Source organism: Equus asinus, chromosome 13, assembly GCF_041296235.1.
Source record: "Equus asinus isolate D_3611 breed Donkey chromosome 13, EquAss-T2T_v2, whole genome shotgun sequence".
In the NCBI taxonomy this organism is placed as follows: Eukaryota; Metazoa; Chordata; class Mammalia; order Perissodactyla; family Equidae; genus Equus; species Equus asinus.
This window is the reverse complement of record NC_091802.1, coordinates 61,858,946-61,884,263: the sequence shown is the minus strand read 5'-3', so window position 1 is coordinate 61,884,263 and position 25,318 is coordinate 61,858,946. Positions and strand designations below refer to the sequence as shown.

General features: G+C 50.4%; 2 protein-coding genes across 10 annotated transcripts in view; both read right to left on the bottom strand.

Moving 5' to 3' along the window:
• The window catches only part of TBCD (tubulin folding cofactor D), a 194,283-nt gene extending 184,223 nt beyond the window's left edge, over nt 1-10,060 (bottom strand). For 3 of the 5 annotated variants that reach the window (XM_070483902.1, XM_044744316.2, XM_070483904.1), the window contains exons 1-2: nt 9,542-9,874; nt 8,084-8,134 (exon numbers count right to left, since the gene is read on the bottom strand). In XM_070483902.1, coding sequence (XP_070340003.1) covers nt 8,084-8,134; nt 9,542-9,725 — 235 coding nt within the window. In that variant the 5' untranslated portion in view covers nt 9,726-9,874. Of the gene's footprint in view, nt 1-8,083; nt 8,135-9,541 lie in introns of all 5 variants that reach the window. The other 2 variants (XM_070483903.1, XM_014865030.3) reach the window with 2 other exon arrangements.
• A 1,321-nt stretch (nt 10,061-11,381) lies between these two features.
• Nucleotides 11,382-20,102, bottom strand: FN3K (fructosamine 3 kinase). 5 transcript variants are annotated; one of them, XM_014865087.3, is made up of 6 exons: nt 19,737-20,102; nt 17,562-17,713; nt 16,575-16,666; nt 16,144-16,226; nt 12,669-12,791; nt 11,382-11,779 (listed from the first exon to the last, which is right to left on the bottom strand). In XM_014865087.3, exons 1-6 carry the CDS (start codon nt 19,875-19,877, stop codon nt 11,441-11,443), a joined length of 930 nt encoding a protein of 309 aa, XP_014720573.1. In that variant the 5' UTR covers nt 19,878-20,102; the 3' UTR covers nt 11,382-11,440. The 5 variants fall into 5 exon arrangements, with proteins under 5 accessions (XP_014720573.1, XP_044600267.1, XP_044600264.1 ...); XM_044744332.2 differs by having other exon boundaries at nt 19,646-20,084; XM_044744329.2 differs by having other exon boundaries at nt 19,755-20,047.
• Between the last annotated feature and the right edge of the window lie 5,216 nt (nt 20,103-25,318).

Sequence of the window (25,318 nt, the reverse complement as noted above, 5' to 3'; positions counted from 1 at the left end):
AGAGAATGCTATGAAAAGCTATGTGCCAAGAAAATGGACAATCTAGAGGAAATGGATAAATTTTTAGACTCTTACAACTCCCAAAGCTGAATCAAGAAGAAACAGACAAGACGTCAGCAACATGATGGCAAGAGCTCACCCGGGACTCTCTTCCCTCCAAATTGCAACCAAAAAGAGCAACTGCTTTCCAACCAAAAAAAATCGTAATACCAGAAATCGTCAGAGACCCACAGCAGCCAAACGACGGAAGGCGGAGAGGCTGCAGCCACCCTCAGAGGACCTGGAAGAGGGTAGGAGAGAACTTCGCTCCCTCCCCTAGAGACTGGAATCCCTGCCGCGGGTGCGGGAAGGAGCGGAGGAGAGGCCGCACGTCTGGGTATCATCCAGGACTCCCACCGCCAGTGCAGCGGGAACCCTTTAACGGGGGAAAGCCTACACGTGCTAAGACCCAATCAAGCCAGGGCCCCGAGAGACCAGAGAGCAAGAGCTGATCCAATCCAGGTCATCGTGAGTCAAAGTGCCCCTCCTCTCCCAACCCAAGCTGTGCACCACCATCGGGGATGAAGGCACAGGACTCAGAATGCAAGGCTCTCGACCCCCATCTAGTGGCAACAGGCTGTAACCGCAACCAAATAATATCATCATGCACAAAAACCACTCCTCTACCATCCAGCAATTTACAAAAGTTCCAGTCCAAAAGGAAAACAATAAAAATACAGAAATATGTCCTGAGGACTTGGAAATGGGTAAACTAAGTGAAGATGAGTTCAAAATAACTATCATCAAAAGATTCAATGAGGACAAGGGAAAAGATAGAGAAACAAGTCAACGAGTTCTGGAGTTACTTCACAAAACAGATTGAAACTATAAAGAAGAATCAATTAGAAATACTAGAGATGAAAAATACAATGGATCAGATAAAACAGAATACGGATTCCCTGAATGTACGTGTAGACACCATAGAGGAGAAAATTAGCATAATCGAAGATAGACAGGCTGAATGGCTCCAGACAGAGGAAGAAAGAGAACTAAGAATTTAAAAAACTGAAGAAAATCTCAGTGAAATAGCTGACTCGATGAGAAAATGCAACTTAAGAATCGTCAGAATTCCTGAGGGCGTAGAAAAGGAAAATGGAGCAGAAAGTGTGCTCAACAAAATAAGACAACCTCCCAAATCTAGGGATTGAGAGAGAAACGTGTGTGGAGGAAGCTTTCAGATCTCCTAGATTTGTCAATGTAAAAAGACCTACTGCAAGACACACAGTAGTAAAAATGGCAAAAATGAAGGACAAAGAAAGAATACTCAGGGCAGCAAGGCAGAAGAAAGTAACCTACAAGGGAACCCCTATCACACTTTCAGTGGATTTCTCTACAGAAACCTTACAAGCTAGGAGAGATTGGAGTGACATATTCAAAATTTTAAAGGATAAAAATCTTCAGCCAAGAATACTCTATCCAGCAAAAATATCCTTCAGATATGAGAGAGAAATTAAATCTTTTCCAGACAAACAAAAGCGAAGGGACTTCGTAGTCACAAGACCTCCACTACAAGAAATCCTCAAGAAGGCTCTCACACCTGACATAAGAAAAAAAGGGAGAAAGGGGTCACAAAACACAGAGTAGGGAGACAAACAGATAGAATCGGAATAGCATAGCAAATATTCAACTACAGCATTAGGATAAAGGGAAGGAAATCACCAAAGCAAAGACAATCATCACTCTAACCACAAACTCACAACACAAGTTGGAATAAGAGATGAAAATAATAATTTAGGAGGGGAGGAGGAAAGGGACTGAAACAGTCTAGGCTAAGGAAGTAAGAGACCACCAGAAAATGGACTATGTTATACACGAGATTCTGAATACAAACTTCAGGGTAGCCACTAAACTAAAAAATAGAACAGAGACACAAAACATAAATAAGGAAAAATCTAAGAAACCCAGCATAAGAAATTGCAGAAGTCAATGGACAGGCTAAAACACACAGGACGAGAAACAAAGGAAACACAGGAAAACCGGAAAACGAGCAACAGAATGACAGCATTAAGCCCTCATGCATCAACACTCACCCTCAATGTAAACGGACTGAACTCCCCCATAAAAAGACAGAGTGGCAAAATGGATTAAAGAGCAAGATCCAACAATTTGTTGTCTCCAGGAAACACACCTCAGCTCCAAGGACAAACACAGGCTCAGAGTGAAGAGGTGGAAGACAATACTCCCAGCTAATAGCAAACAAAAGAAAGCAGGTGTCGCAATACTTCTATCAGACAAAACAGACTTCAAGATAAGGCAGGTAAAGAGAGACACAGAGGGCCAATATGTAATGATCAAAGGGACACTTCATCAAGAAGAAATAACGCTTATAAATATCTATGCACCCAACACAGGAGCACCAAAGTTCATGAAGCAACTATTAACAAACCTAAAAGAAGATATTAAAAATAACACAATAATAGTAAGGGACCTCAACACCCCACTCACATCAATGGACAGATCATCCAGACAGAAAATCAACAAGGAAATAGGGGAGCTAAACGAAAAGCTAAAACAGTTGGACTTAATAGACATATATAGAACACTTCATCCAAGAACAGCAGAATACACGTTCTTCTCAAGGGCACATGGAAGGTTCTCAAGGATAGACCATATGTTGGGAAACAAGGCAAGCCTCTACAAATTTAAAAGAATTAAAATAATAACAAGCATCTTCTCCAATCATAATGCTGTAAGGCTAGAAATTAATTACAAGAAAAAAGCTGAGAAGGGCACAAGGATGTGGAGACTAAACAATACGCTATTGAACAAGCAATGGATCGTTGAAGAAATTAAAGAAGAAATCAAAAAACACCTGGAGACAAATGAAAATGATAACATTCCATACCAACTCATATGGGATGCAGCAAAAGCTGTATGAAGAGGAAAATTCATTGCAATTCAGGCACTTCTTAACAAACAAGAAAAATCCCAAATCAGCAATCTTCAGCTACACCTAACTGAATCAGAGAAAGAAGAACAAACAAAGCCCAAAGTCAGCGGAAGGAGAGAAATAATAAAAATCAGAGCAGAAATAAGTGCTGTTGAAACAAAAAACGCAATATAAAGGATCAATGAAACAAAGAGCTGGTTCTTTCAGAAGATAAATAAATCTGACAAACCCCTAGCCAGACTTACAAAGAAAAAAAGAGAGAAAGCTCAAATAAACAAAATCAGAAACGAAAGAGGAGTAATAACAACAGACTCCACAGAAATACAATGGATTATAAGAGAATACCACGAAAAACTATATGCCAGCAAAATGGATAACCTAGAGGAAACGGATAAATTCTTGGACTCCTACAATCTCCCAAAGCTCACTCAAGAAGAAGCAGACAATTTGAACAGACCAATCACAAGGAAAGAGACTGAAACAGCCATCAAAAGCATCCCAAAGAATAAAACCCCAGGACCAGACGGCTTCCCTGGGGAATTCTACCAAACTTTCAGAGAGGATTTAATACCTATCCTTTTCAAGCTATTCCAAAAAATTAGGGAGGATGGAACACTTCCTAACACATTCTACGGGGCCAACATCACGCTGATACCAAAGCCTGACAAAGACAGCACAAAAAAGGGGAACTACAGGCCAATATCGCTGATGGACATAGATGCAAAAATTCTCAACAAAATTTTGGCAATCGGAATTCAGCAATTCATCCAAAGGATCATACATCATGAACAAGTGGGATTCATACCAGGGACACAGGGATGGTTCACAAAAAATCAAACAACCTGATCAAAAAATAGGCTGGAGACATGAACAGACATTTCTCCAAACAAGATATACAGATGGCCAATAGGCACATGAAAAGATGTTCATCATCACTGCGCGTCAGGGAAATACAAATCAAAACTACACTAAGATACCACCTTACACCCATTAGAATGACAAAAATAACTAAAACAAATAGTAACAAATGCTGGGAGAGGTTGTGGAGAAAAAGGAACCCTCATACACTGCTGGTGGGAATGCAAACTGGTGCAGCCACTATGGAAAACAGTATGGAGATTTCTCAAAAAGTTAAAAATAGAAATACCTTATGACCCAGCCATCCCACTACTGGGTATCTATCCTAAGAACCTGAAATCAGCAATCCCAAGAGTCCCATGCACCCCTATGTTCATCGCAGCATTATTTACAATAGCCAAGACGTGGAACCAACCTAAGCGCCCAGCAATGGATGACTGGATAAAGAAGATATGGTATATACACACAATGGAATACTACTCAGCCATAAAAAAGGACAAAATCGTCCCATTTGCATCAACATGGATGGACCTTGAGGGTATTATGTTAAGCGAAATAAGCCAGAGAAAGACGAACTCTATATGACTCTACTCATAGGTGGAAGTTAACATATGGACAAGGAGAACTGATCAGTGGTTACCGGGGGTTGGGGGGGGGGGAGGGGAGGGCACAAAGGATGAAGTGGTGTACCCACAACATGACTAACAATAATGTACAAATTTCACAAGGTTGTAAACTATCATCATCTTAATAAAAAAATTTTTAAAAAAAAGATGTGAGATACATATATATACAATGGAAGACTACTCAGCCATAAAAAAGAACAAAATCATCCCATTTGCAACAACATGGATGGACCTTGAGGGAATTATGTTAAGTGAAATAAGCCAGAGGACAATCTCTATATGACTCCACTCATATGAGGAATTTAAACCTGTGGACAAAGAGAACCGATCAGTGGCTACCAGGGGAAAGGGGGGGTGGGGGGTGGGCACAAAGGGTGAAGGGTTGCACCTACAACACGACTGACAGACAATAATATACAACTGAAATTTCACAAGATTGTAACCTATCATTAACTCAGTAAAAAATTTTTTTTTAAAAAATTTTTTTAAAAAGAAGAAATAGACAATTTGAATAGACCAATCACAAGGAAAGAGATTGAAACAGCCATCAAAAGCATCCCAAAAAATAAAAGCCTAGGAGCAGATGGCTTCCTTGGAGAATTCTACCAAACTTTCAGAGAGGATTTAATACCTACCCTTCTCAAGCTATTCCAAAAAATTAGGGAAGATGGAACACTTCCTAACACATTCTACGAGGCCAACATCACTCTGATACCAAAGCCTGACAAGAACAACACAAAAAAGGAGAACTACAGGCCAATATCAGTGATGAACATAGATGCAAAAATCCTCAACAAAATATTGGTAACCCGAATACAGCAATACATCAGAAAGATCATATGTCATGATCAAGTGGGATTAATATCAGGAACACAGGGATGGTTCAACATGTGCAAATCAATCAATGTGATAGACCACATTAACAAAATGAGGAATAAAAACCACATGATCATCTCAATAGATGCAGAGAAAGCATTTGAGAAGATCCAACAGCCATTTATGATAAAAACTCTTAACAAATGGGGATAGAAGGAAATTATCTCAACATAACAAAGGCCATATATGACAAGCCCACAGCCAACACCATACCCAGTGGGGAAAAACTGAACACCATCCTTCTGAGAACAGGCACAAGACAGGATGCCCACTCTCACCACTTTTATTCAACATAGTACTGGAGGTTTTGACCAGAGGAATTAGGCAAGATAAAGAAAGAAAAGGAATCCAAGTAGGGAGTGAAGAAGTGAAACTCTTGCTGTTTGCAGATGACATGATCTTATATATATAAAACCCCAAAGAATCCATCAGAAAACTAACAGAAATAATTAACAACTACAGTAAAGTTGCAGGGTACAAAATCAGTTGCATTTCTATATTCTAATAAACAACTTTCAGAAAGAGAAGTCAAGAGTACAATTCCATTTGCAATCGCAACAAAAAGAATAAAGTATCTAGGAATAAATTTAACCAAGGAGGTGAAGGATTTATACAATGAAAACTATAAGATATTATTGAAAGAAATCAATGATGACATAAAGAAATGGGAAGAGATTCCATGCACATGGATTGGAAGGATAAACACAGTTAAAATGTTCATACTACCCAAAGCAATCTACAGATTCAATGCAATCCCAATGAGAATCCCAATGACATTCTTCACTGAAATAGAATAAAGAATCTTAAAATTCACATGGAGCAACAAAAGACCCCGAATTGCTAAAGCAATCCTGAGAAAAAAGAACAAAGTTGGAGGCATCATGATCCCTGACTTCAAAATATACTACAAAGCTATAGTAATCAAAACAGCATGGTACTGGTACAAAAACAGGCACAAAGATCAATGGAACTGAAAGCCCAGAAATAAAACCACACATCTATGGACAGCTAATTTTCAACAAAGGTGCAACAAACATACAATGGAGAAAAGATAGTCTCTTCAATAGATGGTGTTGGGAAAATCGGACAGCCACATGCAGAAGAATGAAATTAGACCATTATCTTTCACCATACACAAAAATAGACTCAAGATGGACCAACATCCCACAACTAGAAGGACCTGCAACTAAGATATACAACTATGTACGGGGGCGGGGTTGGAGAGATAAAGCAGGAAAAAAAAAAAGATGGACCAAAGACTTGAAGACAAGTCCTGAAACCATAAAACTCCTGGAAGATAATACAAGTAGTACACTCTTTGACACCGAACTTAAAAGGATCTTTTCAGACACCATGTCTTCTCAGACAAGGGAAACAAAAGAAAAAAATAAACAAGTGGGACTTCATCAGACTAAAGAGCTTCTGCAAGATAAAGTAAATCAGGAACAAAACAAAAAGACAACTCATCAACTGGGAGAAAATATTTGCAAATCATATATCCGACAATGGGTTAATCTCCAAAATATATAAAGAACTCACACAACTGAACAACAAAAAAATAAACAGCCCCATCAAAAGATGGGCAGAGGATATGAACATTTTTCCAAAGAAGATATACAGATGGTCAATAGACACATGAAAAGATGTTCAACATCACTGATCATCAGGGAAATGCAAATCAAGACTACACTAAGATAATTACCTTATACCCATTAGAATGACTATAATAACCCAGACAAAAAATAACAAATGTTGGAGAGGGTGTGGATAAAAGGGAACCCTAATACACCACTGGGGGGAATACAAACTGGTTCAGCCACTATGGAAAACAGTATGGGGATTTCTCAAAAAACTGAAAATAGAAATACCATATGACCCAGCTATCCCACTACTGGGTATCTAACCAAACAATCTGAAATCACCAATCCAAGGTAACATATGCACCCCTATGTTCACTGCAGCACTATTCACAATAGCCAAGACAGGGAAGCAACCCAAGTGCCCATCAACTGATGACTGGATAAAGAAGATGCAGTGTATACAAATATATACAATGGAATACTACTCAGCCATAAAAAAAGACAAATTCACCCCATTTGCAACAACATGGAAGGCCCTGGAGGGAATTATGCTAAGCGAAATAAGCCAGACTGAGAAAGACAAACACCAGATGATTTCACTCATATGTGGAATATGAACAAACACGTGGACAAAGGGAACAACAGTTCACTGGTTACTGGGGAAGGGGGATGGGGAGTGGGCACAGGGGGTGAAAGGAAGCAGTTATGTGGTGATAATCAAGAAATAACGTACAACTGAAATCTCACATTGATATAAACTATTATGAACTCAATAAAAACAAGAAAGAAAAAATTATCAGTATGAAGTAGGTAACAAACAAAAAAACAATGAGAAACAAAAGGAACAAAGTCATTTCCCCTTACTCTACAGTTAAGGAAACCCAAGCCTCAGAGTCCCCATCTGTAAAACGGACATGACCACAGAGGCACCCAGAGGCAAACAGATTAAAGCCCTCATGGGAGCAAGAGATGTGTTCTTTCCACAGCAGCGAGGAAGACAGTAGCTCAAATACACCTGCCCACGGCCTAGAAAACACTTGGAACTCACACCACTATCACAGGTCACTAAAAGCAACCCGCCAGGCCCTGCTAACGAGTAAGACCTGGTGCTTCACCTCGACACAAAACACACACACACCTTAGCACCACACAAGGCCTGTGTAACCATGTGTGATGGAATCATCAACATCAACATCACCAGCCTCTATTCTTACCAAGGTGTGGGTCCAACAGGTGAGGCTGCTCCTGGTATTTGTCCATTATTACTAAAAAGAAAAACATGAGCATTAACATCACTAAGGCAAACGTGCACATGAGCCCCGGAAACCCTTGCGTCCTCCCTGGCTGACTCCTCTGGCGGGCAGCTCCTCTTCCCCAGCCCACAGGCCACCTGGGGGGAGCTCCCCCACGGCCCCCCAGGCTTCTCAGGGCCACTGTGTCCCGGCTTCACGCTCTTCACTTGCTCAGCACACCTTCCCCTCCGGCCTCCTCTCCCACCTCCTCTGAACCCTCCCTCACTCCTCCTTCCTTCCCTCTCCCGCCAACAGCCAAACTAACTCCTCCCCTTCATTGAACACACACACACCTTCCTCTCTCTTAATTCTCCCTCTGCCAAACACACCCAAGCAACGTGCCCTCCGGCACCGCCTCCCAAGCCCTCACATCACCCCGTCCTAAACCTCAGGCAGCCTGATGCTACTCCTACCCGCTGCTGGATGGAAGTGCTCCCGTCAGACCCACGGACCGCTGCGCCTATGGCAGCCCTCATCTGCACAGACCTCCACACCTGGCCGTTTCCCGGGAACGGTCCCTGGCTGTTCCCTCGCTCTCAGAACAGTTCTGTGCACAAGATGCTGTGAGTGCTAACGCCAGCGGACACCCAAAGAAACGCGCGCAGAGCAATCCAGCAACTAGCCCAAGTGGCAGCGGGAGGATTCAAACCCAGGGACGAGCTGCCAAAGCGGACGCTCTCTCCACTCGGCAGGCCACACTGCGCCTCTGCCGCACTCTGAGAGCCGTCATTGCAAACCGAGGGAGACAGAATTATGAAGAACTTTCCTCAGCTGAAAGGGTCCACAAAGATGGTTTTACCGAAACCCTACCCCACCTTTTCCCTACCTACCTGCCTCCCTGCGGGATCCTAGGGAATGGTCTGGAAGTTGCCCGTCATAGGCAACTGCAAAGGTCTGCCCAAACGTGGAGAATTTAGACGAACCCAGCAACCCACCGTGAGCGTTACCCGCCACGCCGCACGCCTGCAGAAGCGCTCGGCCCCGGGCTGCGCACGTGGTCTTGGCAGGGCCACGGGCGCGTCCGCCGCTCACCACTGTCTCGGAGGAGCCGTGTGCTGTGGGCCCAGGACGGGGTGGGGCGGGATGGAGGCTAGGGCCGCCGCGGACGTCCACGCCCCGCCCTCACCCCGACCTCCACACCACCCACGCTGCCCCGCGACGACGGAGGCGAGAACGGGAGGAGCCGCCGACCCAGGGGAGGCCGCCCTTGCACAAGTACGGCTCTCTCAGGTGTGCGCCCGCCAGGCGCCTCTACCGGCCTGGGCCACCTCAGGGGGCACGGACCACGCAGGGAATGTGGCAGGGTCCAGCCCTGCCTCCTCCCCAGACCCCCGCGGACGCGCGCTCGGGCCCCTGCCCCCGGCCCGGGTGGACGCGCACCTCGGAACCGCTCCAACGCGCCCTCTCGGGCCGCGCGGTCGCCGAGGACTGCCCGCAGGCGGCCGAGCAGCTCGCGCGTCTCCGCGCCGTCGCCGAACGCCTCCAGGACCCCGCCGCGGGCCAGCGCCCCCTCCTCCGCGCCGTCCTCCCGCGCGCCCGCCGCCGGCTCCTCGCTCAGGGCCATCCTCGGAGCCTGGGCCCGCGCAGCACCAGGATGCGGATGCGGGACGCGAGAGGAGGATGCTGGACACGGGATACGGATGCGGAACGCGGGATGAGGCTGCAGGACGGCCGCTGAGGCAAAGGCGGCGGCAACCGGCGCCAGCCCCGCCTCGCGACCTCCGACCTCGCGCACCGGCCCCGCTACGGAGCGCGCCGGCCGCCAAAATAGTGCGCGCGGAGGCGGTGCCGAGGCCGGGTGGGGTGGGTTGTGGAGGACCCCAAGGCCGCGTGTCTGGGGCGAGACGGAAGAGGTGTGCAGGCGGAGCCCGCGGGTGGGGCGGGGAAGACGGAGCCTGGACGCGGCGGTGCCCGCTCCTGGTGGCGAGGACGGAGCTGGGGGCGGAGTCCGCGGGAGGAGTCGAGGAGGGGCGCGGGCGGAGCCGCGGGTGGAGTCGAGGAGGGGCGCGGGCGGAGCCGGGGGTGGAGTAGAGGAGGGGCGCGGCCGGAGCCGGGGGAGGAGTCGAGGAGGGGCGCGGGCGGAGCCGCGGGTGGAGTCGAGGAGGGGCGCGGCCGGAGCCGGGGGAGGAGTCGAGGAGGGGCGCGGACGGAGCCGCGGGTGGACCCGGGGGCGTGGACGGAGCCCGCCGGTGGACTTGTCACCTGTGTCTGAGCCGTGGGCGGGTGGGAACCGGTCGGGAGCGGAGTCACGGAAGGGGTTGGAGGAGGAGACCCCAGGCCCGTCCCAAGCGCGGCCCCTTGACCATGGGCCCCGCAGCCCCGGCCGGTTCCCCTGCCCGCGCGAGCTACGCCCGTCGCATCATCGCGTCCGACAAACTGTGGGCTCTGCGACGATGGCTGGCTGTGTTTGGAAGCCGTCAGACATTTGGAAGGATGCGTTTGGGGTGGACTTCTTTCTAGAACGTCAACGGGCTCACCTGTCTGTAGCGGGAACGGTCTCTTGAGCGCGAGGTCCACTAGACAACCACACTTTGCAGAAAAGAGAAATTTGAGCTCGCATACCGCCAGGAAAGAACTGGTGGTTTTGCAAGGAGTGATAACGGCGTGGTCTCCTGTCTTCAGAGACGCGCACGTGGATGGCCGCAGACCCCGCCCAGGCGCCGCTTGCCCTCGGGTGACCTCTTCCACAGCGACGTCCCCGACATCTGGAACAAAGCAGCCACCCTGGACGCTCCAGGCACACCCCACTGCCCAAGGCACTCTCTCTGCCTTCACTCCTTTTTTAGACAGCGGGAAACAACAGCCGAAAAGTGGAGAACAGGAGAGGGGCTGCGCAGCGGCTGCGGCCAGAAGGCCGGATCCCCACAACATCCGGGGCCTTCCTTCCATCTGTCCCACGGCAGTAGGGGTGAACTCGGAGCTCTACTCCGCCCCAGAGGTGCTACTCAAGAGGTGGGGCCCATCTCATGGTCCCTAACTCTGCCTGAGCCAAAAACAGGAGCCCCGAGTCCACAGGGGACACGACACTAACTTCTGCCTAAGCAAACCCCAGATCTGTATGAATTTCTATAAAACTACCATGAAAATAACCAAATTCCCCCCAGATTATGATGCGTAGTGAGCCTGTGGAAGACTCTTCGGTGCTCTGGACCCCCTGTAAATTAGCCCAACCGCATGGAGGATAGAGACGCAGGTGAAACTAAGACACAGCAGTCCCATCCCTGAAACCCCGAGTGGCTTTATTCGTCCCTGAAGCCGCCTCTGGTGTTGCCGCCCCGGTTACTTGAGAAGCTTCCTCATGGTGCCCAGGGACGGGCTCCTATACTCCCGCCCGAAGTGGTTCCAGTGGTTCAGGTAGTTAAAGAGCTGATAGAGCAGCAGCCGCCTGTCGAACCCCGGAGCCTTGGGGATCTTCCGGTGGTAGGCAGTGAAGAAGGATCTGGGAAAACCCCCGAACATCAAGGCAATTGCCAGTTCAAACTCGGAATGGCCATAGAAGGAAGCAGGGTCATAAACAATGGGCCCCGTGTCATCCTCAGCCACATTTCCCGACCAGAGATCCCCGTGAAGAAGGGCCGGGACAATCTCGAGGCCGCAAAACAGATCCGGGATCTTCACCTAAAAAATAATTATTGTACACGGAGTTATCATGAGCCTGAGCCACAGTCTCCTCATCCAATACTTGGAAATAAGGCAAAGATGACCTCGTGTGTGTTCCGGGTCCAACCATGGCACCGCCTACCAAGCACAAAGATAAGGATCCTCTGACTGCAGGGGAATGTAAGTTTGTCTTACTATTTACAACTAATTTAGGTTCAGGAACTCTACAGTACTAATGATTTCCATACAGTAGAGAAGAGAACCTCAGAGGTTACAGTCTTATTGTCCTGTAGAATAGGAACCATACAACCTGAGTGGAGTTCTTGTGTGCGTAACTTCGCAAACTTCCTCTACTATTCTTTATTTCACAGCACATGTATCTGCACCTCTTTGCATCCTACTGGTTACTTCATTAATGAAGTTAATGAGTTAAATAAACTTTCTTTGATGCATCCTCACCTGGATTGATGTGAGTTGTTTTTAACATTTTGAGAGTTATGTTTTGAAACTAGTCACTCTAGGGCATCTGCCGCCCATAACTGCTCTAAGAGGTGAGACGTTTGTGCTTTGACAGAGAAGGAAGAATGGAGCAAGCATGGATAAGAAAGTAATAGTAAATGCCACCATTTACAAGGCACCTACATTCCACATGAGCAAAGTCTGAGGTTTAAGTGCCTGGTGAGCTAGTGGGTGAGAGGTGCACTCAGGGGCCAGGTATGTCCTCAGGTCCCACCCTCTTCCCAGGCTCAGGCCAACAGTCAGGCCCTTATGCATCCACGACTTAACTAGTTCTGCTTCAGGGCTCAGTGGTCCCTAATCTGGCTCACTTCTACCAGAGGGCCCCACATGAATGTGGTGGGCTCATAAGAGGACAGCCCCTCTCCCAGAGGATAACTGCTGTGCCCACCTGTAGCTGTGACCAGAGTTCTCGTGCCTCTCGGTCAGCATAGTCTTTCTCAATGAGGTCCAGCTGTGCCTGGAGCCGGTGCTGGGTGAAGAAGGTCGGCCAGTCATCCTGCCACTCATTCACCTGGGCAAGAAGGGAAAGGAGGCTGGTGCTGTAGCTGGGACCACAGGACAGCGCTAGACGTGGAACCTGCCTAACCCTAGAGCAACCACTAAGAAAACAGCAAATATTGCAGTTAGCCAACAAAGGGGAGAAGACCAGATCATCAAAACACTTAATTATTCCAAAAGAGAGCAGGTAAAGAGGAAAAAAGGAACAAAGAATGGATAAGACATAAAAAACAAATAGCAAAATGACAGATTCAAACCTAGCTGTATCAATAAGCACATTAAATGTGAATGGTCTAAACACCCCAATTAAATGACATAGATCAACAGGTTGGAAAAAGAAAGCAAGACCTGATTATAAGCCGTGTATGAGAAATGCACTTTATATATAAAAACAGAAAGCAGTTAAAAGGATAGAAAAGATACGCCATGCTAATACTAGCCAAGAGAAAGCTAGAGTGGCTATATTAATATCAGACAAAGTAGATTTCAAAGCAAAGAATATCAGTATAAAGAAAGTCATTTCACAGTGGAAAAGAGGTCAACTGATAAGGACATAATAATCCTAATGTTCATGCCCCCAATATATGGCAAATAAGCACATAAATAGATGCTCCACATCATTGAGTCATCAGGGAAAATGGAACCTCAGTGAGATACCACTTCACACTCACTAGGATGGCTATAATTCTTAAAAATGGAAAATAGCAAGTGTTGTGAGGAACTGGAACTCTCATCCGTGGCCGGTGTGAATGTAAAATGGTGCGACCACTTTGGAAAATATTTTGGTAGTTTCTTAAAAAAAGTTATAAATATGAACCTAGCATGTGACCTAGCCATTTCCCTCCCAGGTATTTGCCCCAGACAAATGGAAGCATTTGTCCACACAAACTCTTGTACGTGAAGGTTCACAGCAGCTTTACTTGTGAAAGCAAAACCTGGAGAGAACTGAGATGTCCATCAACAGGTGAATGGATAAACAGACTGTGGTTTATCGTACATGGAACGGACTTTTGACACATGCAACAACATGGATGAATATCGAAATGATTGTGCTGAGTGAAAGAAGCCACACCAAAAAAAGAGGAGATACCATATGATTCCATTTATCTTAAATTCCACAGAATGCAAATTTATCCATAGTGACAGAAAGCAGATCAGTGGTTGCCAAGGGGCAGGAGGGAGATGTGACAAAAGGGCGCAAGGACATTTTTGGAGGCGATGGATCTACATACTGACCTGACCGGGTGAGTGGTTCACGGGCATGTACATATGCCAGAACTTACCAAATTGTACACTTTAAATAGGTACAGTTTATTTTATGTCAATTATACCTTAATAGAGTTGTTTTTTAAAAAAGGATGCAAAGCTTACTTTATACAGAGGGTCACTTTGTGAAGTTCCTTAGAGGAGGAACTTTCCAGAGATCGGACCTGATCTCTCTGGCCAGCATCCTCAGCATGGAGACACTCCCTGTGCTGGATGCTATGGTCGCTTTGGCCCTGGGTTCATCCCCTTGGTGCTAGGTGCACCTCGAAAGCAGGTGGGGAGGCCCCCTCCCCAAACAGCCTGATGTGCACGGGGTGGCAGCCCCTCATTCCCCATCTGCCTGCCCTGGCCTCCAGAATCCAAGGCTCTGTCTTAATCTTGGATGACCAGGTCATAAAAGACATAGATTGAGTGTTGAGAGCTGGAGACCAGTGCTGGCTAGCCCAATCCCTCCAACTGCAGAAAGGGACCGTGATCCCCTCACCCATGGAAAGATCTGACCTTCCCCTGAGCTGCCAAAGGCAGGGCTACCTGGGGACACAGCTGGTGGAAGGACCCAGCCTTCACCATGACACAGGGGCAGGCTAGTGTGGCACGTAGGGCCCACGCTCTGAAGCCAGACTGGGTCAAATCCTGGCTCCTCCACTTACTAGCTGCATAACCTCAGAAGCATCATTTGGCTTCTCTGTGTATCAGTTTCCTCATCTATAAAATGTGTCAACGACATCATAGGGTTGCTATGGCAACTGGGTGAGTTGAGTAAGATAAAGCACTTAGAAGGGAATCTAAGTCGGGGCAGTAGTTCAATGGAGCCAGTGGTCCCAACAGGGCTTAGCGCACTAGGTGTCTGAGAAGCACACAGCCACTACTCAGGGTTGCCCCACCATGGCCGCAGCTCCCCAAGCACCCACTCACCCCTCCCACAGGGCAGGGAGCCTCCAGGAACTTGGGGCTGGTTCAAGGCGCTACATCCAAGGCCATCTTCTCACAGCTCGAGGAGGCAGAGCAGGTGTCCTCCCAGGTCGCTCACCCCTTCCTAGCCGGGGTGCAGCTGATCTAAGTTGGCTACTTGATCCTAGAGTCTGAAGGGGCACTCAGGGCCACCCGTGTCCCTAATGGACCAGCCCCATTCTCATCTGCTGCACACATTGGGGCTCTGTGCACTTCATTCCTCGGGTCTTGAAAAGCCACTGTGTGAGGTCAGCCAAGTCTTTGGAGACCTCCCAGCTCTTAAATTCAACAGCTGAAGCAGGACAAGGCATGCTCAGCTGTGCCTGCCTGGGACCACTACGACTAGCTCCAGACAGGTGTGTGACCCTCGGGCAGCCAGCTTTAGCCAAGGTTTAGGGGGTCCTCACAAGCCTGGTAAAGCACCATGTGCAGTTCCAGGGACCCCAGTTGTGAGGCCTGCCCCTTGAATGGGATCCCTAAATCTGCCTCAGGCTTCCTCAGGATCTTACCCCAAGTGCCCTCAAACTGGGAGAATCGCCCTCCACCCACACGAGGGAGAGACACAAAAGGCCATGTATCGTCTGATTCCATTTACATGAAATGTCCGGAACAGGCAAATCCGCAGACAGAAAGATTGGTGGTTACCAGTGGCTGAGGCAAGAGGAGTGGGGAGTGACTACTAATGGGTCGTGGTCATTCTGGGGTGATGAAGATGTTCTGGAATTAGATAGTGGTGATGGTTGCACAACCTTGTAAATATGCTAAACACCAATGAGTTGTACACTTTAAAATAGCAGAGTTTATGTCATGTGAATTACATCTCAATAGTGCTAATAATTTTTCAAAGGCCCAAGGCTGAGTGACCAGGACTTAGTTCCTGACATCCCGTGCTGCCCCACCCCACCTGCTTCAGTCCCCCACACTCATCACGTATCCTCCTTTGCACCTGCTGTTCCCTCTGCTTGGAATGCTCTTCCCCACGGCTCCCACCCACTCCAGGCTCAGGTCATCTGCTCTCCCCATCCCAGCTCACACTTTGCTTTCAGAAATCAGGTGGTCAATCTTCCTGGTGCCCAGGGGACTGACACTCTGCCATATACAGGGGTGAGATGACCACTTAGCAGGGGCATCCTCACCCAGGCACTCACCTGCGGGATGAAGCCGCAGTACGTCACCGTGTGGAAGCCGAACTTGGCCACATACTGGGGCTCAGCACCCTCAGCCCTCCGGCCTGTCGGTAGAAAGAGCTGCTTGTCTTTCTCTCACGTGCCAGACCTCAGCAGAGCAGCAGGACAGGCCTGGCTGCACTGCTAGAACGTGGGTGGTCTGAGGACGTGCTGCACATGGTAGCCGTCGGTCAGCACACGGATCAACCAGGCCACTCCCACCACAAGCACACTGGACGGCAGGGCTGGGTGTAGAAGGGGTCATGAGCCAACTCTACCAGCTCGTCAGCTCCATCAAGGTTCTCATTTAACAATCTCGTTGTCATACTGCAGTGTAATGGGAGATGGTCACACCGGCATCCATCCAGGGTAGGTGCAGCCACGTCAGGGACAGGAAAGCAACCTGAACATACCCACTGTGCTCGCCTCCTCCTTCCACTTCTGCCTCAGCCTCTGGTTGTAAAGGTGCAAATCCGCCATCTGGTCTCCAAGTCTTGATGCCTGACTGAGGGAGGAAGAAATGCAGCCAATTAAAATGAGAAAGAACAACCAGCAGCTAGCACATTCCATGTTGAGAAATGTCTTAAATACCTTAAAAACTACTCCGCATTCTTTAACAAGCGGGAAACGAGCTGCAGGCAATGACCCTTTCCAAAAACAAAATCAGCAGGAGAGGGTAGGTGGGCTTCAGCAGAAGCCTTAAGGGGCGTGGGGATTAAGGGACAAATGCCTGAAAGTGGAAAACCAGCCCCCAACTTTGGTAGAAACAAATGTAAGTCACATATAAGAAAAGACTGGGATGACAATCCAGCAGCAACAAGTCAGCAGTGGCTCGTCCCTGCTGATGGAATTACAGGTGGTTATGTCTTCTCACATGAGTTTGTGTTTTCCACTTTTTTCTTTTACAATGAATATACATAACCTTAATAATTAGAAAAAATGTTAAGGACTTCAGATAATTACTAGATCAGACCTCGCTCTGCCCAAACTGAGCTGGCATGGGTGCACTCTCCAGCACAAGGCAAGGGATGGTTCAAACACGCTTCTTCTATGCAGCTTCACTGGAGTCAGACTAACCTAACACCAGCCCTACACCACCAAGCAAGAACTCCTCCTTACCACTGAGAATGGCGGTGCAATTCCTGGCCCTGCCTCTGGTAACTGGGCCCAGTTATGCGAGCAGCTCAGCAAGAGGCTGCTCCTTCTCCCGTCTCTGTCTGTCTAACTCTCTCTGTCTCTCCCTCTTTCTCTGTCTCTCTGTCTGATTCTCTCTCTCTCTCTCTGCCTCTCTATGTTTCTGTCTCTCTGTCTCTCTCCATCTCTGTCTCTGTCTCTCTCCCTCTCTCCATCTCTGTCTCTGACTCTCTCTCTCTCTCACACAGACACATGCTCACGCTCACCTGCTCAAACTCCTCATCTTCAGATGCTCCATCACAAAGGCGGCCCCACCTCCTGGCAGGTCAATCACCTTGATGGGCCGAGGTGCCCGCACCAGGCCAGTGCTCCGGAGGGCCTCCAGGCTGGCCATCTCCCCCTCAAACATCTGCCGGGCCTGCGTCCACAATACTGCATGAGCTCGGACTCCAACAGTGGCCTCTGCAGCCAGGCTGTGGCTCGCAGCCCTGAACAGAAGCCACCGCGGGGAATCACAAGCACCAGGACCTTCAGTTTCTGAAAACTGGCTGGGAGCCAGGCACTGGCGGCTCAGGCAGTGGGTGCAACGTGGCCCCCTTGGGATGGGAAGGGGATGCAAGGATGAGGCTGCACCTGGGGCTTGCAGTGAGCAGGATGCTGACATCCCTGCAGCGAGTGCTTGCTGTGAGAGGTGAGGAAGCACAGGCTACAGAGGGAGGTTCCAGGAGTGCTGGGAGTACTGTGGGGTGCCAGGGGGTGCAGGTGGGGTGCCCCAGAGTACGGGTTAGTGGAGGGGCTGGGGCTAGGCCTGGGTCCCCTTCTGGCTTACTCGACCCCTCACTGCCTCAAGCAATTACAGCAAGGAGGGGTGGCATGCTGAAGCAACTGGGGCACATGTTTGGGGCAGGGGAAGGCGGGGGCTGGGAGATGGGCTGGGCCTGGCCTTGGGTCCAGGGCCGGTCCTCAGGGACAGCACCCAGCAGGGCCTGGGGGCTGGGAAGGAGCTGTGCACCCAGCAGAGAAGACGATGGGCCGCTCCCCCAAGCAGCAGAACAGCCTCCACTGGGACCCAGGGGCCTTCCTATTTCTAAAACACTTCCCACAAATATCCCAACTTTAAATTAGGTGAACTCTCACCTTAGGTAGACTATAGCTCAGTTAAAACTGCACTTAATAAAATGGTTTCTAAGATCTCTAACTACAGACTTGCATGTTTAAAAAAGTTAACCATCATGAACGAGACCAAAGCATCTATTTCCACACAGGAAAAGAATGCCATCCTTTAATGCAAAGCACCTGACAGGAAAACCAGGCTAACTGCCAACCACACCTGGAATCGTGGAGCAGGGGCTGTCGGCGCCCCGAAGGCCTCACCTGTCCCTGCTCTCCTGCACTGACTGCGCGCTATGGTGTGCCGGCACTGACAGTTTCAAGGGTCGGGCCTAGAGGAGCTTCCCGGGACCAGCTGTGAAGGTTCCAGCACTGACAGTTTCAAGGGTCGGGCCTAGAGGAGCTTCCCGGGACCAGCTGTGAAGGTTCCAGGACAGCGTAAACCCTGAACCCAAAACTGCTTCCCGGAGGTGGGGCTTACCATTTTGACGGGTTTTAGTTCTGAAGTCAGATTCCTCAACCGTTCCCTGTGCCAACAGCTCAGGGATGCTGGACCAACCCCAACCACTCATCCATCCCAGAGGTGGGCAGGGCTGCAGGGGGACTGGGAGGGGTCACCCCCCACCACTGCCACACCTCAAAGGGCCACAGCCCCCAGAGCACGGCCCAGGCAGCACAGCCCTTGGCACCTGGGTGCTTTCCTCATTTGTAAGGTGTTATAGTTTCCATATTTAGTTAACAGTAATATTTCACGCAAGCCATGGAAACCAAACAAAAGCACAGACTGTGAATAGAGGGAGTGTTCCCCTGGCCCTTGGGGTCCTTCTTGGGGTCCTGGCCTCCCTCCTGACTCTTCCCACCTGCTGAGGAGAGCCCACGGGTGCGAAGAACCCGAGGCCAGCGCTGGGTCTCGAGGAGGGGCAGAAGTAGCCGGACTCCAAACCTCGTCGCCCCCATGCTTGAGGGTAGAGAAATTAAAACAACCAACCAAAAACTCCTGTGCATCCATGCAAAAGGAAATAAATGAATCCTGCAGCAGACAAAACCCCGGGATCCCACAGAAAATGCTTGGGCCCTGCTCGCCCTGGAGGTGCCAGCTCCACAAGGCCACGGGCAGGCTGCCCCCGGGCTGCGAGTGCAGGCCCGGCCCAGGAAGAGGCTACCTTGCCCCTTGTCCCGAGCCCCTCCCCCTTCCCCTCACCCCTACCCCTACCCACTCCCCTCATCTCTTCCCACCCACCTCCACCCCAACCCCCTCCTCCTCTCAGCCCGGCGGGGCCGGCTCAGGCCGCGGTCGCGGGCGGGGGAGTGGGGAGGGTTGGGGGGTGCACCTGCGTCCTGCGGTTGACCTTGACGAACACGGGGCCCGCGTCCGTGTCGTAGGCGCGCCCCTCGCTAATGAAGCCGGCGCCCGGGCTCCCGAAGGCGCGCAGGGTCGCGGTGCGCAGCTCGGTGCGCAGCAGCTGCTCCATAGGGGCGGGGGACGTGGGGACACGGGGGATACTGGGACCAAGGGGAGGGAAACACGAGGACGAGGGAGGGACCCGGGGATGGCGCAGACGGCCCAGCCGGGGATCGAGCTCCGGCTGCCAAGGCCGCAGTCCGCGGGGGAGGGGCCTGCGGGCTCGGAGCACCCGGCCACGCCTCCCGGGCAGGGTCCACCCTCCGCCTGTTCTCTCCCGGAGTGGGGCAGGCGCGCTCCCCATGGGGGACCGACCCAGCTCTTAGAGAGGGAGGGACGAGGTCTCTGATAGGAGGACTGAAGCGGGTGGTGCCCTGACCATGTACCCACACAGTGTGCCCTGACAGCCTGAGGTGGGGTCCACCTGCTACAGGCACTCCCAGAGCCGGGCTGGGCCTGACATCCCTGCACAGAGGTTCCGTGAATCCTGGCAGGGCCCTGGCCCAGACCCCTCCCACCCGGCTGGACACAGGACACTGTCCAGAGGAGACGAGGCTGTCCCTGGGCAGCAGGTCACAGGCCTGCCTGGGTCTCACACTGTCCAGACAAGGCTGGGGGTCTCATCATGCCCAGCAAGTCTCCAGGTACTGCCCAGTGACACCCGTTGCTGGCGCTGGGTTTGCTCCTCAGGGTGCCTGGTGCCCATCAGAGATAGAGGCTGCTCTGGGGTTTCTGATATCGGGCAGCTGCCCCTGCCCCAGGTGGGACTCCCGATTACAGAGACTGGCTGCCTTGGGAAGGGAGCTTCAAAAACACACACATGCCCATGTGCACACATCTATGCACTGGCATGTACAAGGTCATTGCACAAGAGCAAGTGGGACAGGAGAGATTGTACGGCCATCTGTCAGGGGCATGTGCCCTTCCATGTGTTCCTCCTCCTAGCTTTCTTCTCTCAGTCTAGTGAAGCCCACCCTGCTACTGGATCTTGGGAAAGGACTCATGAGCCTGGCCCTCCAGCTTCTCCCAGCACCCTGGGGGAGACACTGGTCTTAACTGAGCCTCCTTCCGGGCCTTGGGCATGGTTTGCCCAAGCAGGGTCTGAATGTGACGGGTGGCAGCCAGGCAGTGGCACACCATCTTACTGGTCCCGAACCTAGGTATTTGGAGTCACTCCCCAGGCCTCCCAGCATCCGTCTGAGCAGCCCTGGGTCCGAGCGCAGAATCCTCAGCATGAAGACACATGCCAAGAAGAGCATTTTGACTCTGCATACTGGCGCCACCCTCCTCCCAAACCTGCCTTAGAGTTCTGGTTTGTGGTTGGGAGCTCAAGTGGGAGATGTGACTCAGGCACTTCCAAGCTGCCCTGTGAGCTGTGAGTCCCCTTCCTCACCACGGCCAGTCTCCTCATTCTCCCGGTTCTCCCAGAACCACAATTATGGCTGCAAAGATGCAGAAGGTGCCTCTCAGGCACAGCTGGAACCCACACTCAGGGAGCTGTGACAGGAGCTCTCAGGACTCGGCATCGTTAAAGGGAAATGTGTCTGGGAGGTGTGGATCTGGGTAGTGGGACAGGCCGAGGTACCAATGGGGTCACTGTGCAGAGGAAGGACTCTCCTGCTTACTCAGATCCCCTTACTGTGAACACAGAGTCAGTGGCACTGAGAACGAAAAAGCCCGCAGCCAAGCAACAGCCCATTGCTCCGTGTTGGGGGAGTCTTGGGGGGGGGGGGGGGCGCTTGTAACGCTGCTCAGAAAAGGGGCCCAGGAAGGCAGCTGAGGGCACGAACCCCAAGGCCATCACCACAGCCCAGTCTGAAATCAGGCAGCAGGGTAGGGGATGGGGTCCTGAGGCCCTGGCTGAAACCTGGAGCCAATGGACACTGTCCAGGTGTCACCGCTAGTCCGTCATTCCAGCCTCCACACGGAACTGCACTGGGACCACGCCCCCTGGGCAGATGGTTGTTCTCGGAAAGGGACGGGAATTCTGCCACTTCAGAATTCAGAGATGGCTGTGATCCAGCTGCTTTGCTACGCCCACCACAGTCCCCCAGCACGCCAATCCCTGTTTCTGAACATATTCCAGTGTGTCCACATACTTCTGCCACAAGGAAACCCAGGCAGGGAGGCAAGTTCTCATGCAAGAAGCTTTTGGAAGCAAATTTCAGTGGGAGAACATGGGGAGGATAGAAGCAGCAACCCTCCCAAGTGGGGAGACATGCACCAGACGCGCTGAGCAGCACTTACGGGCAGGCAGTGCCCCCAGGAAGCTCATCTCTGACACCCCGTGGGTGTCTGGATCTGAAGCTCAGGTAACGTACCCAAGCCCCCCCTGCGCTGGTCTTCCTGATGCCAAGTGCAGAATGGTTTCCATCACACCGGAGTGGACTGTCCTGAGGTTTTTAAGATGGTCTGTAGTTCCTAAGACCTCCACTAGGATCCCCCATGGAGATAACCCACGTCTAATGTGATGCAGTGTGAAAACGTCTGTTAGTTTCATGTCTGTTTGGAACAGAGGTAACTTTGTCTCGGGGTCAGGTACACTGCTCTCTGTAGAGAATTGAGCTTCTTTTCCACACTTGCATTTTCCTCCCTTATTTTGGCTGTAATTACTCAGATTCTCTTTGGTATTTTCTGTTTGTTTGTTTGTTTTGTGAGGAAGACTGGCCCTGAGCTAACATCCATGCCAATCTTCCTCTATTTTATGTGGGATGCTGCCACAGCGTGGCTTGACAAGTGGTGCTAGGTCCACACCACGGAGGATCTGAACCTCTGAACCCCGAGCCGCCAAAGAGGAGCACATGAACTTAAACACTCAGCCACAGGGCCAGCCCCACTTAGATTCCCTTTGAATCCCAAAGTATGCTAAACACCATTTCATAAGAGAGTCCCATCTGCCTCAACGGTTTATAAGTGTCCCTCCAACGCTACCCTGCAGACATCAGCCTCAAGACAGCAGAGTAAATGGGAGGCCTCCACGGCCACCAGGACCCACCTGTGAGGGGCTTGGTGCGCCAAAACACAACCGTCACAGAGCCTCGGCTTTTGTGTTTAGGGGCATCCATCCAGGGTCAGACCTTGTTCCACAAGAGTTCCCACAAGAGTTCCCTCAGTTCTCTCAGCCCATGTTTTGAGCCACAAACCTAGAATGAGCCTAAAAGAGATCTCAAAATCCAAGCCCTGAAGATACACACTTCACCCCAAGACAGCCTTCCTGGCCTCACCCTCATTCTGCTTAGACCCCACTGGCTATATGATTCCTGGTATTTCCAAAGCAGCAGGTCAGATTTGAAGGAGGGAAAAGTGAGCGGGGGGAAAAGGGAACAAAGGGAGATGAGTAACCAAGACAAAGGGAGAAGTCTCACATGAAGTGTTAATAATAACAATGATGGGCCAACAACCGAAGGGGGGATCACTCAGCCCTCTGCACCCAGGACCCCATAAAGGGCAAAAACTGGGCGGGCACAGCTGGCTGAGGCTCCTCAACACGAAGCAAACGGCCTGAAATGTTTTTAAACGCACGGAGGGAAGCAATGTAATGACTGATTCCAGTGAAGACTCCAATCAGGAAGGCAGTAAAGTACATCCATAATCCTCGTTTAAGGGAGAAAAGCCCATGTTTCAGTTCCGCTGTCATCAACAGGATGCAAAATGAAAAGCTTTCAGGTGGAGAACTAAAGTGCAGTTATCTAGATTTACTTCTGTGGAAGGGCTGATACCCTGACAGGAGCAGATATAATGAGGTATTTTCATACAATAGTCTCATTTTCAGTAAGAAATAAGTACGACCACCCGAGATGAGAGCTGAGGGACCTGGACAGGCGCTCGGGGCAGCGGCCAGCCCCCTGCACCTCCTGCCTCCGAGGCCTCCTGTGATGCTCACGGCGGGCCCAAACAGCACAAACCTCTCCCCGCTCTTCTGCACAACCAAGGGGCCTAGGTGCTGTATCCACAGCTTGTCCCTATGGGTCTAGCCAAACCTCCCCATTATTTCAGATGTCAGCAGGCCACTCAGCAAGGACAGGAGGCAGGCTGCTGTCAGGACACCAGCATACAAGTGTCCCGTGAAATTATACCTCTAAATCAAAACCTCACTCCCCCCGCCACCCTCCACCGATCCAGAAGCCCAGAAAACAGATGCTCATCCTCATTTGGTATGTGCACAGAGGGGCTTTCATGGAATGGAACAATCCACAGCAACTCTGGGTGGGTCCATGGAACTTTGGGCTTGAGGCTTATAAGATGCTGGCGACCCTTTATCCATAAAAATATATATATATATATATAAAATTATGAATACAAAATTAGGTACCATACATACATATTTGCTATAAACTGCAAAGCTTAGAAAGCCAGAAAGCCCTGCAGCACTGTGACCACTGTCGATCAGCTCAGTGCCTGCCAAGCTTTCCCCACGTCTCCACCTTGGCTGCTCCCTCGCCCACGGCCTCCCTGAGATGCATGCGGTAACACTTCTCCCTCTGGAGGACTGAAGCGTTTTCCCGGATACAGTTTGGGAAAGCTCAGGCCTCAGCTCTCATCCCCAGTACCGCTATGCTGACATAGAAGTGATGTTCAGGCCCCAGAGGGGGACGTTGTGGGGCAGAATCAGCCATTCCCTGTACCTGGCACAGCACCCAAGAGGACTCTCTCAAGAGGGGGTCCAGGCCATCCTCCTTGTCAGGCAGCCCAGCATCCTGTCACCTGCTCCAGTGACCAGCAACCACCAAACCCAGCGGGGACCTGCGAGCGACACCACCGGGAGCCAGAAAGCACCCTTCCCCTTGCCACTGACTTGTGGTTCTGCTCGGGGCACTCATCTACTTGATGGTTCGTGCGAATTTGGGAACATGAGATGGAGAGCCTTCTGTTAACATTCTTGAACTGAACAAATACACGTTCTATCCAGCCTCTGCCCTCTGACCTTTCTGCTCCCACTTTAACCACTGAAGAGAAGGAGCCCTGGGCAGCACCTCCCAAAAGGTGTCAGCTGCAGAACAGTTATCTCTTGGAAGACCTCAGGTCCACCACCGCGGAAACCAAAACCATCCTGGAAACCAGTCTGTTACCAACACAGGGGAACAGGGCAGCACCCGCACATCGGAATGAAGCTGGCTCATGGCATCCTTCCCTCAGAGACAGTTACCAGTTTCCCCAGGGGGTAAATAGGCCAAAATCTTGGAAAACAGTAGTCCAGGTATCACCATGTCTGAAACTCCCACAACCACACGCTCTTAACAGTCACAGTCCTCTCTCCCTTCCCACAGAACCAGAACTCTGAAGGGACCAGTTCTAATGGATGAAGATGTGGAATATACACACAATGGAATACCATAAAGAAAGACAAAATTGTCCCATTTGCAACAATATGGAAGGACCTGCAGGATATTATGTTAAGCAAAATTAACCAGAGAAAGACAAACCGCCATATGATTTCACTCATGTGGAAGGTAAACAAACACATGGACAAACGGGACAGATTAGTGGTTATCAGAGGGGAAGGGGGTGGGC

Excerpts from the sequence above, each read along its gene's own strand:
- FN3K (XM_014865087.3), bottom strand. The coding sequence starts at position 19,877 with ATGGAGCAGCTGCTGCGCACCGAGCTGCGCACCGCGACCCTGCGCGCC. Across the intron at positions 16,667-17,561 it reads AAGATGAGGAGTTTGAGCAG|TCAGGCATCAAGACTTGGAG; the intron begins GTGAGCGTGAGC and ends TTCCTCCCTCAG. Across the intron at positions 16,227-16,574 it reads GGAGGAGGCGAGCACAGTGG|GCCGGAGGGCTGAGGGTGCT; the intron begins GTATGTTCAGGT and ends TTCTACCGACAG.